Source organism: Quercus lobata, chromosome 10 (assembly GCF_001633185.2).
Source record: "Quercus lobata isolate SW786 chromosome 10, ValleyOak3.0 Primary Assembly, whole genome shotgun sequence".
Lineage (NCBI taxonomy): Eukaryota > Viridiplantae > Streptophyta > Magnoliopsida > Fagales > Fagaceae > Quercus > Quercus lobata.
Window position 1 is genome coordinate 20,870,154 of NC_044913.1, and position 13,042 is coordinate 20,883,195.

At 37.2% G+C, this 13,042-nt stretch overlaps 3 protein-coding genes across 5 annotated transcripts; 1 reads left to right on the plus strand and 2 right to left on the minus strand.

The window, feature by feature from the left end:
• Positions 1-1,082: 1,082 nt before the first annotated feature.
• Positions 1,083-1,553, minus strand: LOC115964486. The gene has a single exon (XM_031083785.1). The coding sequence runs from the start codon at positions 1,551-1,553 to the stop codon at positions 1,083-1,085; it is 471 nt and encodes a 156-aa protein (XP_030939645.1).
• Positions 1,554-2,683: 1,130 nt separating this feature from the next.
• LOC115964487 lies at positions 2,684-4,139 on the minus strand. The gene is made up of 3 exons (XM_031083786.1): positions 3,794-4,139; positions 3,354-3,584; positions 2,684-3,249 (listed from the first exon to the last, which is right to left on the minus strand). The coding sequence occupies exons 1-3, from the start codon at positions 4,137-4,139 to the stop codon at positions 2,684-2,686; spliced, it is 1,143 nt and encodes a 380-aa protein (XP_030939646.1).
• A 2,779-nt stretch (positions 4,140-6,918) lies between these two features.
• LOC115963637 (rhamnogalacturonan I rhamnosyltransferase 1-like) lies at positions 6,919-11,485 on the plus strand. Of its 3 annotated transcripts, none has more exons than XM_031082726.1 (9): positions 6,919-7,333; positions 7,421-7,807; positions 8,522-8,589; positions 8,714-8,802; positions 8,935-9,100; positions 9,423-9,712; positions 9,818-10,022; positions 10,124-10,281; positions 10,757-11,485. In XM_031082726.1, exons 2-9 carry the CDS (start codon positions 7,459-7,461, stop codon positions 11,007-11,009), a joined length of 1,578 nt encoding a protein of 525 aa, XP_030938586.1. In that variant the 5' UTR covers positions 6,919-7,333; positions 7,421-7,458; the 3' UTR covers positions 11,010-11,485. The 3 variants fall into 3 exon arrangements, with proteins under 3 accessions (XP_030938586.1, XP_030938588.1, XP_030938589.1); XM_031082728.1 differs by having other exon boundaries at positions 6,919-7,323; XM_031082729.1 differs by having other exon boundaries at positions 6,919-7,225.
• The last annotated feature ends 1,557 nt before the right edge of the window (positions 11,486-13,042 follow it).

Here is a 13,042-nt window from a genome sequence, read left to right on the forward strand (position 1 = left end):
AATGGGTTCAAATGACAAGAACAGGAAGATAGATTGATTTAAACTAAAGAAAATTATCCTCGGCACAGTCCAAGGAGATCAGTTCTTATATATTTCTCACAAGTTTGATTACAAGTTTAGTTCCTGATTGCTGCAGTGTTTCTCTCATGATCTCTTGATCCCTTCTCAATGGAGGGTCTCTTCCATTATATAGTTCTCTTTAGATGATTTTGACCATCCAAACCACTACTTGAGTGCTCGTCCCATTGGACACCCTCTCATGCCCTTTGTGCAATGGGATAGCCAATGTAATACTGTTCAGGGATCATCTCCACATTAATGAAACAAAAAAGTTAGCTGCAGAGTATTCAATACGGTGGTAGCAGCTTTCTCCTTAGATATTTTAGGACTCCCCCTATCCTATGTTTCTATAATACTTATCTGTATCAAGAGAATTTCCTAAAATGTTCCCTTGGACGGCAGACCACCCCTTCGAACCTCGGCTTTGGTTAGCCGAGGAGACATTCATCCTCCGACCACCCTCATGAGCTCTTATGACCAAAACTAACTTCTTCATTTACCAACACAAACTCTTAGAAAGGTGTTTACCTATCCTTAGACTATTCCTGTCCTCGAATTGGGCCCCCGGCCCAATATGTGTGCATCCCTGGGCCTATCACCCCTACAGTCATTAATTGATATAATTGAGTTACAATGCTCTTGGTTTTTGGCTAATAAATTTAAGATTGAAGTTTGCTTATTTTGTTTTTTTGCTTTTTTAAAGAGTAATTTGGCATTGAAGTAGTCCTAATGATTATATCATTTAAATATTTTTCATATGGGTTCATATCTTTAATATATCATTTAAATATTTTTATTTTGATAAGAGTTTGGCTCCAACCACCCATAGAAAAATAACTTTTTTTAGCTGATATAGAAAAATAACTTAACCTAACTAACCAAGTGAGTTACATGCATTACACATAATATGACACATGTTATTTTTCTATTGGTGGTTGGAGCCCAAAAATTTTCTTTTATTTATTTATTTTTGATAAAAAAGATGAAACTTTTATTCAAGTAATAGTAGCAATAACATAATCCTAGATGAGAGCTTGTTCAATACAACAAGGAATCTCCTCAATCCATACAATAGAGTCATCAATGCTAAGTGCATATTTTGCTAAAATGTGGGCAGGTTTGTTCCCTTGCCTCTTTACATGTGAAACATTAACCGTATGAAATTCAGAGCTGAATAGTTGCATTCCCAGAATCAGCGAAGCTATTGATGAGGGAGGATAGGATAGACCACAGAAAGCACGAACAATCACCAATGAATCCCCTTCTAAGATGATGTCTTGAAGACCGATGTCCCTAGCTAACTGAAGACCAGCTTCAAAAGCTTTTGCCTCCACTTCTAGTGGACCCAGCAGTGTGTGAATTCGTTTGCATAGCGCAGCTACAACTTGGCCTGCGTCATCTCGTATCACTACGCCTATTCCCACTAAGCTATTAAGTTTGGATAAGGCACCATCCACATTGATCTTAAACAGGGAGGAGGTGGTGGAGTCCATGTAACATTAGTGACCTCGGGGGTGACTGTTGTGGTTTCTGTCGCAGTCGAGTATTCGGTCAGGTAGTGCGTTGCCCACTGGACCAGAGCTTTTGGCATCTTCCTTGTATCCCCATGTCGGACTTCATTCTGATTACTCCATATAGACCAAGCTATAGTGACTAACATAGCAACCTTCTCTTTGTCAAAAGACTCATTCATCAAAAGGAACCATAATAGATAAAAAAAGAAATGAAACAGACTCGACCTAAGTGAGCTAGGTAGCTTCGAGCATCCCCAGACCAGCTGAGCTCTTGGGCAGGACCAAAATAGATGACTAGAGGACTTGGTGGCATTACCACACTCTTCACATAGGTTTTCTGAGAGCACCCTATGTAGTTACAGATTATCCTTTGTGGGGAGGATGTTATGATAGGCCCTCCATGCAAAGTGGCGAACCTTGTGAAGGGTTGGTAGTCGCCAAAGTTTTCTCCAAAACACACGGTGAGAGCTATTTGATAAGGTTGATGTAGTGTGTGCAGTTTGATGGAGATTCATGGCCACCTTATAGGTGCTACGGACATTAAAACATCCATTGTTTGTTTCCGCCCAAATGAGAAGATCACCAGGCATTCTAATGCTTAACGGAATGCCCAAAATAACTTCCACATCCACAAGTAGGAAAATCTGATGTATGACTTCTTATTTCCAACACTTCCTCTTAGTATGAATAAGCTCACTCACCTTAGTATCCTGGTTCAAGAATAGTCTAGGGGAAATAACTTCATAGCTGGAAACCTGAGGCAGCCATTTATCCCTCCATATTTTAATTTTCGTTCCGTTTCCAACCCTCCACCGTACACCTTGCTTAACAATGGATTGAGTTGATAAGATGCTTTGCCAAGTGTATGAGGGGCTATTTCCAAGGGCAGCGTGTAGAAAGTCATAAGTGGGAAAATATTTGGACTTGAGGACCCGGTAGAGTAGAGAATTATGGGAAGTTTGGAGCTGCCAACCTTGTTTAGCTAACAAGGCCAAATTAAAGTATTTTAGTTGCCTGAAACCCTTCCCACCACACTCCTTTAGTTCACACAAATTCTCCCAACTCAAAAACGCCATTTTCTTTTCCTCCCTTCGTTGACCCCACCAAAACTACCTAATCATACTAGTGAGATTATCACAAAGAGAATCTGAGATCTTGTAGCAACTCTTGGTGTAAGTGGGGATGACTTGGGCCACCGCTTTTATTAATGCCTCCTTGGCTGCTTTTGAAAGAAGTTTTCCTTTCCAGCCAGCTAGTTTCTTAGAGAGCTTATCTTTAATGTCACTAAAACTTGTTTTTTTATTCCTCCCCATAAGTGAAGGCAACTCCAAGTACTTTTTATGTTGTTCAATAACCTGTGCTCCGAACCTAACCTTTATTTCCTCCTGAACCTCCCTGGAAGTATTAGTGCTAAAAAACAAAGAAGTTTTTGCATGATTAAGTTGCTGACCAAATGCCTTCTCATACACTTGGAAGATACGTGGTAAGGAATCACAATCTGAAACGGTAGCTTTGCAAAAGATAAGGCTATCATCAGCAAAGAACAAGTGTGAAAGTTTTGGCCCCCCACGACAAATAGCAATACCCTCCAATACTCCCTCCTCCACTGATTTTTTAATCAAAGAAGATAGACCTTTTGCCACAATGAGGAACAAAGAAGGTGACAAGGGATCCCCTTAGAAGGTTAAACGGATCCATAAATCTTCCCATTAATTCTGAATGAATAAGAGACCGTTGTCACACATCTCATAATCAAACTTCTCCATCTCAAATCAAAACCTAGCTTCTCCATAACTTTGTCAAGGCAAGCCCATTCAACACAGTTATAAGCCTTGCTAATGTCTAATTTCAAGGCCATTTCCCCCTTTTTCCCTTCCTTTTTCTGACTGATATGGTGCATAGCCTCAAAAGCCATAAGGATATTATCAGTAATCAACCTTCCATGCAAAAATGCACTTTGGGTATCACTAATGATAAAAGGCAGAACTTTTTTGAGCTTGTTAGCAATCACTTTAGAAGCAAGTTTAAAGATCACATTACATAAACTAATTGGGCGGTAATCATTAATATATTTGGGATGTTTATTTTTTGGAATCAAAACAACATGCGTATCATTAAACATGGAAGGAGCACAGCCAAAGCTTAAGAAATCTTGTATTGTTTTAGTGACCAAATACCTAATGGAAGGCTAGAAATGTTGGAAGAAAAGAGGGGCATACTATCCGGGCCCAGCGACTTCATTGGGTACATTTGTTTAAGAGCTGAATACATTTCACTGCCTTGAAAGGTCCTGTTTAGCATCTGATTCATAGGTTCGGATGCTTTTGGTTGAATGGCTGCTAAAAGCTCAATGAATTTAGAGGGCCGAGTAGAGTAGAAAAGATCCTTGTAGTGGCGTATTAGAATCTCCTCTATTTTGTGTTCTTCCTCATGCCAAATACCATTTGGATCCGTTAAGCCTGCAATTATATTCTTCTTGTAGCAAGATGATGCTCTAGCATGGAAAAACCTTGTATTCAGATCCCCTGCCTGAAACCAATTCAAACGGGACTGCTGGTACCACATGGCAGCCTCTCTGTCTAGCCAGCAATTCAAGTCTACTCATGTCTCTTTCAGTGCATTGATGGTAGTAGGAAAAGCCGGTTGAAGCTCTAGCCACTCCAGTCTTTTTTACAGCTCAACAATCTTCAAACCAACATGACCGAACTCCTTATTTCGGACTTCCAATCATTTTCAACAGAACTCCAGACACCGGGATATTGAGAAACTAGCATTAGACATGTTCCCCTTTGCCCAAGCATTCTTTACTATTTCTTCGTACTTCGAGTCCTTTAGCCACATGGACTCGAATCTAAAAATCTTCTGCCTGATCCGTTTTTGTGGTTTCATGAAAAAGTGCAGCGAAAGTGGAGAGTGGTCCAACGCCAAGCATGTAAGGTGAAAGAGTTTGGCTTCTTGAAATTATATTCCTCATGCATGCAAGGCCAAGGCTCTATCAAGCCTCTCTTTGATTTGACCCCCATCAGCTCTCTGGTAGAGCCATGTGAAACTTGGTCCGACAAAACCCAGGTCACATAACCTGCACCAGTTCAAAGTGTCTGTGAAATTTTTCATCTGCCGCCTCAACCGTGTGCTCCTTCCCTCTTTCTCATAATCCCTTATAATCTCATTGAAGTCACCAATGACCAACCACGGTAATGTAGACTTGTCTCGAATCACCTTAAGCAATGCCCACGACTCATCCCATTTTGATGTTTCTGGAGCCCTGTAGAAACCAATGAGGTGCCACCAATCTGTCGAAACTCCACCCTTAACCAAAGTGTCAATGTGTGATTGATCAGTTGCAAGCACTTCTACAGTAATACCTTCCTTTCAAAAAAGAGCTAAACTCTCACTCTTCCTCACACAAGGGACCACCTAGCTAAATTTAAAATTACACTGATCTCTAACTTTCTCTTTATTTAGTTTAGTCTCTATAAGGAGGACTAAAATGAGCTCTTCTTGTTGTACCACATTTTGCAATAAATGCAATATCAAAACGCATGTGGAGAGGAAGAAGGAAATAAATGTTACCTTTTATGCAAGTAAATTGATCTTTAAATTTATAAGAGAACATTATTAACTTTGTTAGAGTGCATTATAATTCTTGCGTTTAATCACAATACCACTTAACCATTAAAGTAAATAATAAATAAATATACATAGAATAACTTTCTCTATATATATTCATACTATTTTGGAAAAAAAAACAATATATGATTTTGTAAGTATAAAAACTTTTTAATACAATTTTTATTTCTTAAAAATATATATAAAGAAATAGTGTTTCAGCCTTTAGTCATAAACTGATAGTGTTAAATTGAATATAGATTAATATTGTGTTAGATACTTTATTGATCATGGGATTTCATACCAATGAATCCATTCTCGAATACATCCAAGATAATACATACAAATTATTATTTTTTTACTCATGATAATTCAAACAGATTAATGTATAATAATACACATTAAGATTAATATATATATATATATATATAGTAATAATAATAATATATAAAATTTATAATAATAGAAGCATTAAAGCCGAAATATCATGATATTGTTTTGATATTTAAGTAAAGAGAATCCCTAAATTGATTATTGAATCGTGCTGTATGTATTTACCAATCTGATAATCTGAAAAGCAGGTTGGATCAAAAAAAAAAAAAAAAAAGGTCCATTAGCGGCGAAATAAGCGGAAAATATCGCGAAATATTGTCGGCGTATCAAAAACAATCCCGAAATAAACCAGCCTACGCGGCACAAGACCCACCCCCCCCCCCAAAAAAACCCATTAGATTAATCAACCACGTGTCGAACATCAACGGCCAGATCGTTGACACGTGACAAGACACATAAATTCCCAAGGGACCACCGTATCCCCCACCTAGCTGGCTGGCATTTATTGGCCGAGACACCTTAAAACCAACCCGTCATCTCTCAACTCTTAACCTAACCCTAGTCAAGCCCACCACCACCTTAACCTAACCACGGTTAGTCCTCAAAGCCAAAGGTGATCCAGCGGTGTACGGTCACAGCTTTTAGAGAGAGAGAGAGAGAGAGAGAGAGAGAGAGAGAAGGGAGGCAAAATTGCAAAAACACTTCTAAGTTTGGGTTAATTACAAATACACTTCAAAGTTTCAATTATCACTTATAACTCTCCGAGGCCAAATTGAATTTTTGGAATTAACTTTTATTAGCTTTTATGGAAAGAACATGAATATCATGTAATTAGTGACACGAATTAGTTGGTAAGTCTTCTTAACGTGGCCACTGAAAATTACATGACCTTTTTATAATCAATAAAAGCAAATGGTATAATTAGTCTTTCAAGAAAATTTGGAAGAACAATTTTTTCATCTAGAAAAGGTAATGGTATTAGTAGAAAATTTGACAAATATAAAAACATCGCCGTGTTATAAGGAAGAATTGAAACCAGGTGTTCTTACCACTAATGCAAATAGAATGGTATTTTTGTGAGTTATTTTAAGATCACAACGAATCTCATACTTATTTTCACAACTATTTTAGTAATAGAATGTGATTAACTACCTGTCACATAGACAACCACTCAGAATCAATAGCTATCTGTCTCAATCATATAAACAACCACTCAGAATCAGCCAAATCATATAGTTATATTTATTTTTGCATTCAAGCCCAAAAAACGAAAAAAAGAAAAAAAAAAAAGCTTATAAAGAAAAAAAAGAAAAGAAAAAAGTCCTTCTCTTTACGTTGGAGTCGCGTGAGTTCACGCTTTGACACCGCGTTGTTGAATTTCCCCACAAATTATATAAATTTATAATTCATCGACTCCTTCATCCTTCTCTGTCTGTATCTCTCTCTCCCTCTCTTTCTCTCTCTAACCTCCCCCTATATATTTATACTCGCGCTGGTGTACTCGCTCCGGCGAATCGGGCCAAAAATCTCGCCGGCGAATACACCGGATCTTTGAAGATCTTCAAATTCACAATCTCCCATTGCCGTTTCGGTACCATAATCTGCCTATAAATACGAAGATCTTATTCGCTACTTATTTTTCCTTTTCAATTGGCTGCTTCTTCTTCTCGAATTGGGAAAAAAATCGGTGATGAAGATCGATAAGCCTTGTGAGTATAATGCACGTGGAGAATTATAGCATTCCTTTTTAGGGTTCTAGAAATCGGTGAAAAGAATCTATAAAACAATGGTGTTGGTGATAATTCTGGTCAGTTTGGGTGAGCTGCTTTATAGTTAGATTTATTTATTTTTTATTTATTTTTATATATTATACAAAATTCATTTTTGTTTTGTGAAAAATTTAGGGTTTGAATTTTGATTGCATGGGGGAAAGTGAAGCGAGATGTGTAGGATAGAGAGGAAAAGCTGTGAATTTGAGAACAACAATAAGAGAGAGATGGGGTTGAAGGCAATGGGAGGGGTTGAGAAGCTGAGGAGTTCAATGTCGGTGTCGATGTCGAGGTCGAGAATGAAGCTATGGATGATACGCGCTACGACGTCGGTTTTGCTCTGGACTTGTATTGTTCAGTTGACGGCGTTAGGGGATTTGTGGGGTCCTAGGGTTTTGAAGGGTTGGCCCTCTTGTTTTTTACAGGACTCTTCTTCTTCTTCTTCTTCTTCCTCCGTCTCCTCCGCCGTTAACAACGCCGTTACTGTTCCGTCTGTTCCGCCGCGAGTTCTTCCACCCAAAAGTGAGTTCTTTCTTTGCTTTTGTGTTTGATTGAATTTAGTGTGTATTTTGAATTAATTGAAGTAAAAGACATAGTCTTATTTGGAATTAGTATATGGGTTTGAGTTTTATTATTATTATTTTTTTCGATATTGAAAATGATTGGTGGAGGTTGTTTGATTACAATGGCTTTTGTTTGTTTAATCGACGGTTTTAATTTTTTGGATAAGACTAATGTAATAAAATGGTGGATTGTCTGGAAATTTTCGAAATTTAAGGTAGAGAAAGACATGGGGAGTTTTCAAAAGCTTTTGTCTCTATCGTTTTCTGGGTATTTTGAATATTGGGAAAAAAATTGAATTCATGAGTTAAAAAAAAGGACACTTCAGTTAAGGAAGTAACGAGACTATGACTTCGGATAGAATAGAATGGAGAAAAAGAATACATGTGGCCGACTCTCACTAATCTGTTGAGGATCCATGATTGACCCCAAAAATTTTGGGACTAAGGTTTTTGTTGTTGTATCTCTGGTTGTGTTCCTACTAAGTGTCATTGGGGTGACTTCTAAGTTAGCTAATAACATTGTCGGAACTACAGGAGTGTTTACATATGTGTTCATTTCAGTCCTTGGCATGCGTCGATTTTCTTAGGTCCTCTTTAGTTCTTTATGATATATAGTTTTTTCTTTAATTGGTGAATATAACATTCGAGCTGAAATTTATCGTTTATCATATAGGGGTTTATAAGAACAATGGTTATCTGATGGTCTCATGCAATGGAGGACTCAATCAAATGAGAGCAGCGGTGAGTTGTTAGTGAAGCACACCTTCATTTGCATATAACCTTATTTTGGGTGATATGGGTTCCTAATATGTGAAATGGAAAGGTGTACATATAGTGATCAGTCTTATATTTTCTATGTTTACAGATTTGTGACATGGTTGCTATTGCAAGATATTTAAACGTCACCCTAATAGTACCTGAGTTGGATAAAGCCTCCTTTTGGGCTGATCCCAGGTGTGTAAACATTTCTCTCTTGTCGTATCTGAAGCTAATGAAGTTTCCAAGTTCTAAAAGGATCTATAACTTTTCTCCAGCTGGATTTTATTTCTTATATTGCAAGTGCATGTTTGTGGATTAATTTTGCAGTGAGTTCCAAGACATATTTGATGTGGATCATTTCATTACGTCCCTGAGAGATGAGGTTCGAATATTGAAAGAATTGCCTCCTCGGCTCAAGAGGAAAATGGAACTAGGGAAAGTTTATTCCATGCCCCCAATCAGTTGGTCTGACATATCTTACTATCATAATCAGGTTAGTTTGTATTTTTAGTCAAGAAAACAATAAAAACAAAAACCAGAACATTGCAAGTTGCACCACTCACCACATCCTTGAAAAGCCCCTTCCATAGCAGGCTTGGATTTCCGATCATTTAACTTGATTTTCTTTTTCTCATGAAGCTCTAGATATCCTCTTTTTTTTTTTTGCTTGGTATGATTTGAATCTAGAATTTATTCCAATCCTTAGCAACGATTCTTTAATTTATATTATCATAGTTGTCCAGTAATGATCGTTTTCATTTGTTGAGACTCCTATTTGCAAAGTAATTGTTATTGTTTGTGTATGTGTTGTATAGATTCTTCCTCTGATATGGAAGCACAAAGTTGTACATCTGAATAGAACTGATGCTCGACTTGCCAATAATGGTCAACCTTTGGAGCTTCAGAAACTGCGCTGCAGAGTAAATTTTAGTGCTCTGAGATTTACTTCTCAGATAGAGGAGTTGGGTAGAAGGGTTATCAATCTCTTAAGGCAAAATGGCCCTTTCCTAGTACTTCATCTTAGATATGAAATGGACATGTTGGCATTTTCTGGGTGCACTCAAGGTTGCAACAATGAGGAGGTGGAGGAGTTGACTAAAATGAGGTGAGCCATTCATATTTCTTAAAACAAGCTATTGGCGTCACACATTCTGACTTGAAAATTAAGTTTTATTGTTAGTCCATCTCATATTTAATATACATTTTTCAGGTATGCTTATCCATGGTGGAAAGAAAAAATAATAAATTCTGACTTGAAGAGGAAAGATGGTTTGTGCCCTTTGACACCTGAGGAAACTGCTCTTACACTGAGGGCGCTGGACATTGATCCTAGTATCCAGATTTATATAGCAGCTGGTGAGATATATGGTGGAGAAAGGAGAATGGCAAGTCTTGCAAAGGCTTACCCAAAATTGGTGAGTAGTTGCAATGAAAGCTGAGGTGGATTCCTGGAATTTTTGGTACTCGGTCGTTGTTTGTGTTCTTGTCTTTAATTAGCCTTGGGTTGTTAATACAGGTCAGGAAGGAGACCCTGTTGGAACCATCTGACCTTAGGTTTTTCCAGAATCACTCATCGCAGATGGCTGCATTAGATTATCTGGTGTCACTGGAGAGCGATATTTTTGTTCCCACATATGATGGAAACATGGCCAAAGTTGTTGAAGGCCATCGGAGGTATTGTTCTGCTGAGAATTCAGTTCTCTTTTGTTTGTATGAAATGTTATACTGTAATTGCTTAACCAATTTAGGGTTATTTACAACCCCCCCCCCCCCCCCTCTTCTCTCTCTCCATAACTGAATATTGAATTCCAACCACCACTGGTTTTGACATCACAATTTTTGCTTTCTCAGAGACTATATATTTTGTGTATGACCCTGAAAGTAGGATACTTGTTTGACTGTGAAAAGATTTCCAATCTTGCACTTATTTATTTGATCGGAGGTTGTTGATTGTTACTTGATTGATAATTTAGTTGCAAGATTGTTACATCAATAGAAAAACGCTTTTGATGTGGTGTCATTATGTCATGGCCTCTACTTTTTGATATATACTTTGAGATATCACTGTCAGTATGCCATGGCCTAATTTGTTTTAATGTTGTCTATACATTTCCTCTCATCTGAAACATCTGTTTTTTCAATGCTTCAGATTTCTTGGGTTCAAGAAGACGATTCTGTTGGATAGAAGACTGCTGGTCAGTTTGATAGACCAGTACAATAGTGGATCACTGAGTTGGGATGAGTTCTCATCAGCAGTGAAGGATTCTCATGCAGAACGCATGGGAAACCCAGTGAAAAGGTTGGTGATCCCAGACAGGCCTAAAGAAGAGGATTATTTTTATGCCAACCCACAAGAGTGTTTGCAGCCATTAGACGAATCATTGTCATTGAGTAGTACGTGATCTATATGTTAGGAGATTGCGACATTCATCAGTGTTCTCCTACAGTGCTAGCCTTTCAGCCATGGATCTGTAGATAGGTTTCTACAGAAGTACAGTGATAATGAAGGATTTTGTTTTGAAGAGGAGATGGTGAAGATTATTGGGAGTGGTAAAACTACAAGAAGGCCTGAGAGGATCTATGGAAGCAGCCGGGGAAACAATATTGTCTTTTACATATGCCAATAATCATCCAATTCATGTATAGAAGCTACCTTGTCATTTACAGGGTGAGAGCAGATTGATCTGCATTGTACACCGGGGGGATGCAAATATAGATTTGGTTTACGCAAAGATGTAGATTCATGGAAGGTTAATCCCTTATCCTTCCATTTTGCATTTTTTTGTTTCGTACGGATCAGCCATGGTCTTCTGATTTCCTCTCAGCATATATAACATTTTATTTTTATCAGTTTACACAGATTATTGCCACTCTCCTATTGCATGGTGGTCCTATTCCATGGAATCATAGGCTGCGGTGTTTATGTACTTCTTACAAGTTACTACATTAATTTTATATGCTCGGGAAATGTTCAACACCTCTAGTTAAATACATACATATGTATAAATATATATATATATATATATATATATATATATCCTATTGCATGGTGGTCCTATTCCATGGAATCAAAGGCTGCGGTGTTTACGTACTTCTTACAAGTTACTACATTAATTTTATATGCTCGGGAAATGTTCAACACCTCTTAGTTAAATATATATAGATGAATAGGCTCTTATCGTTATATTTGAGTGGCTTTAAGTAGTTGGGTTGTTGTATTCATCCACTTTCATTAAACTTTGTTGGGTTGTAGAGGAAGTGTGATTTTCTCTTTAGAGAAGCTAGGCATCATGAAAATTACGTCTGATAATGACAAGGCAACCAAAACAGCCAGTCAAACATGATCATCAGGACCACTCGGAAATTTTTGGATTATTAATTATTCCTTTGCTGTCATTCATGGTAGGTATTGAATCATCTGGTGGCTACAGTTTTTAATCCTTTTTGAACCGGAAGAAGCAATCTATAAGTGCTAATATATAATGTGGAAATTTTGTGGATAGTACACCAAAAAAAGAAATTTTGTGGATATATATATTTGTTTGTATTATGCACGTTTGCAGACCATATGAACTAAATTATTTAATCAAACAACTATGTATGATTTTTATTACTAGTTTAATGAAAGAGAAGGGGAATGTAGAACTTTCTATATTTTAAAGAGGGACAAAATAGAATGGAAATACACAAGGAGATTCGTTGTGGATGTGAAATGATTGGGTGTGGTCCTTTACATGATTAGCTCAGCTGGCAACTTTGGCATTTGGTTTTCCTACTTAGCTTTCTATGTTTTTCCCTAAGGCTCAAGGCACAGTAAGTTCGTGTTGGGATATGCATTAGCTTCCATTTGTGTCAACGACAACACCTATTGAAAATGAAAATGAAAATGTCCCACCTGGGTTAATTTAGTAGCAAAGTTTTTATTCTAAGATACTTGGAGCTTTATTACGGTGATTGATGATGATGATAAAGATGCTTTAATGAAGGATTATAGGAAAAAAGACCGACAATGCTTTCTCCTCCGAGAGAGGCATTGAATGAAGTAAATTGATTCATTTGATGCTTTACTAATAACGTGTAATCATTGGAAAATACAGTGGAGTTTCCTTAATAAAAGTTTTTTGTCCCAAAAATTTAGTATATTTTAGGTGTCAAACACCCTTTAGAATCTGTCTGGTAGTGCGTGTGGAGTTAGTATGGGTGTATTCATTTCTTAAAGTAATTTACAAATTAGTTTCTGAAAATCTGACAAAGTAGGCTTAAAAAACAATATTGCAACATATCATCTCGAAAAATCATAGTGCATTTGTGCCTAGAAGATTGATTACAAATAATCCTAGTTGAATGCCTGTGCATTGTACAGTTTTTATCAAGAACTTATAAAATATATAATTTATTTGAGAAACAATAACTTAATAAAATATTATTCCATAAA

Coding starts and splice junctions, on each gene's coding strand:
- LOC115964486 (XM_031083785.1), bottom strand. CDS start 1,553: ATGGACTCCACCACCTCCTCCCTGTTTAAGATCAATGTGGATGGTGCC.
- LOC115964487 (XM_031083786.1), bottom strand. CDS start 4,139: ATGTGGTACCAGCAGTCCCGTTTGAATTGGTTTCAGGCAGGGGATCTG. Junction 3,585..3,793: donor GAAGTCGCTGGGCCCGGATA/GTATGCCCCTCT, acceptor TTGCTTCTAAAG/TGATTGCTAACAAGCTCAAA. Junction 3,250..3,353: donor CAAAGTTATGGAGAAGCTAG/GTTTTGATTTGA, acceptor TAACCTTCTAAG/GGGATCCCTTGTCACCTTCT.
- LOC115963637 (XM_031082726.1), top strand. CDS start 7,459: ATGTGTAGGATAGAGAGGAAAAGCTGTGAATTTGAGAACAACAATAAG. Junction 8,803..8,934: donor TCCTTTTGGGCTGATCCCAG/GTGTGTAAACAT, acceptor TTAATTTTGCAG/TGAGTTCCAAGACATATTTG. Junction 9,101..9,422: donor TATCTTACTATCATAATCAG/GTTAGTTTGTAT, acceptor TGTGTTGTATAG/ATTCTTCCTCTGATATGGAA.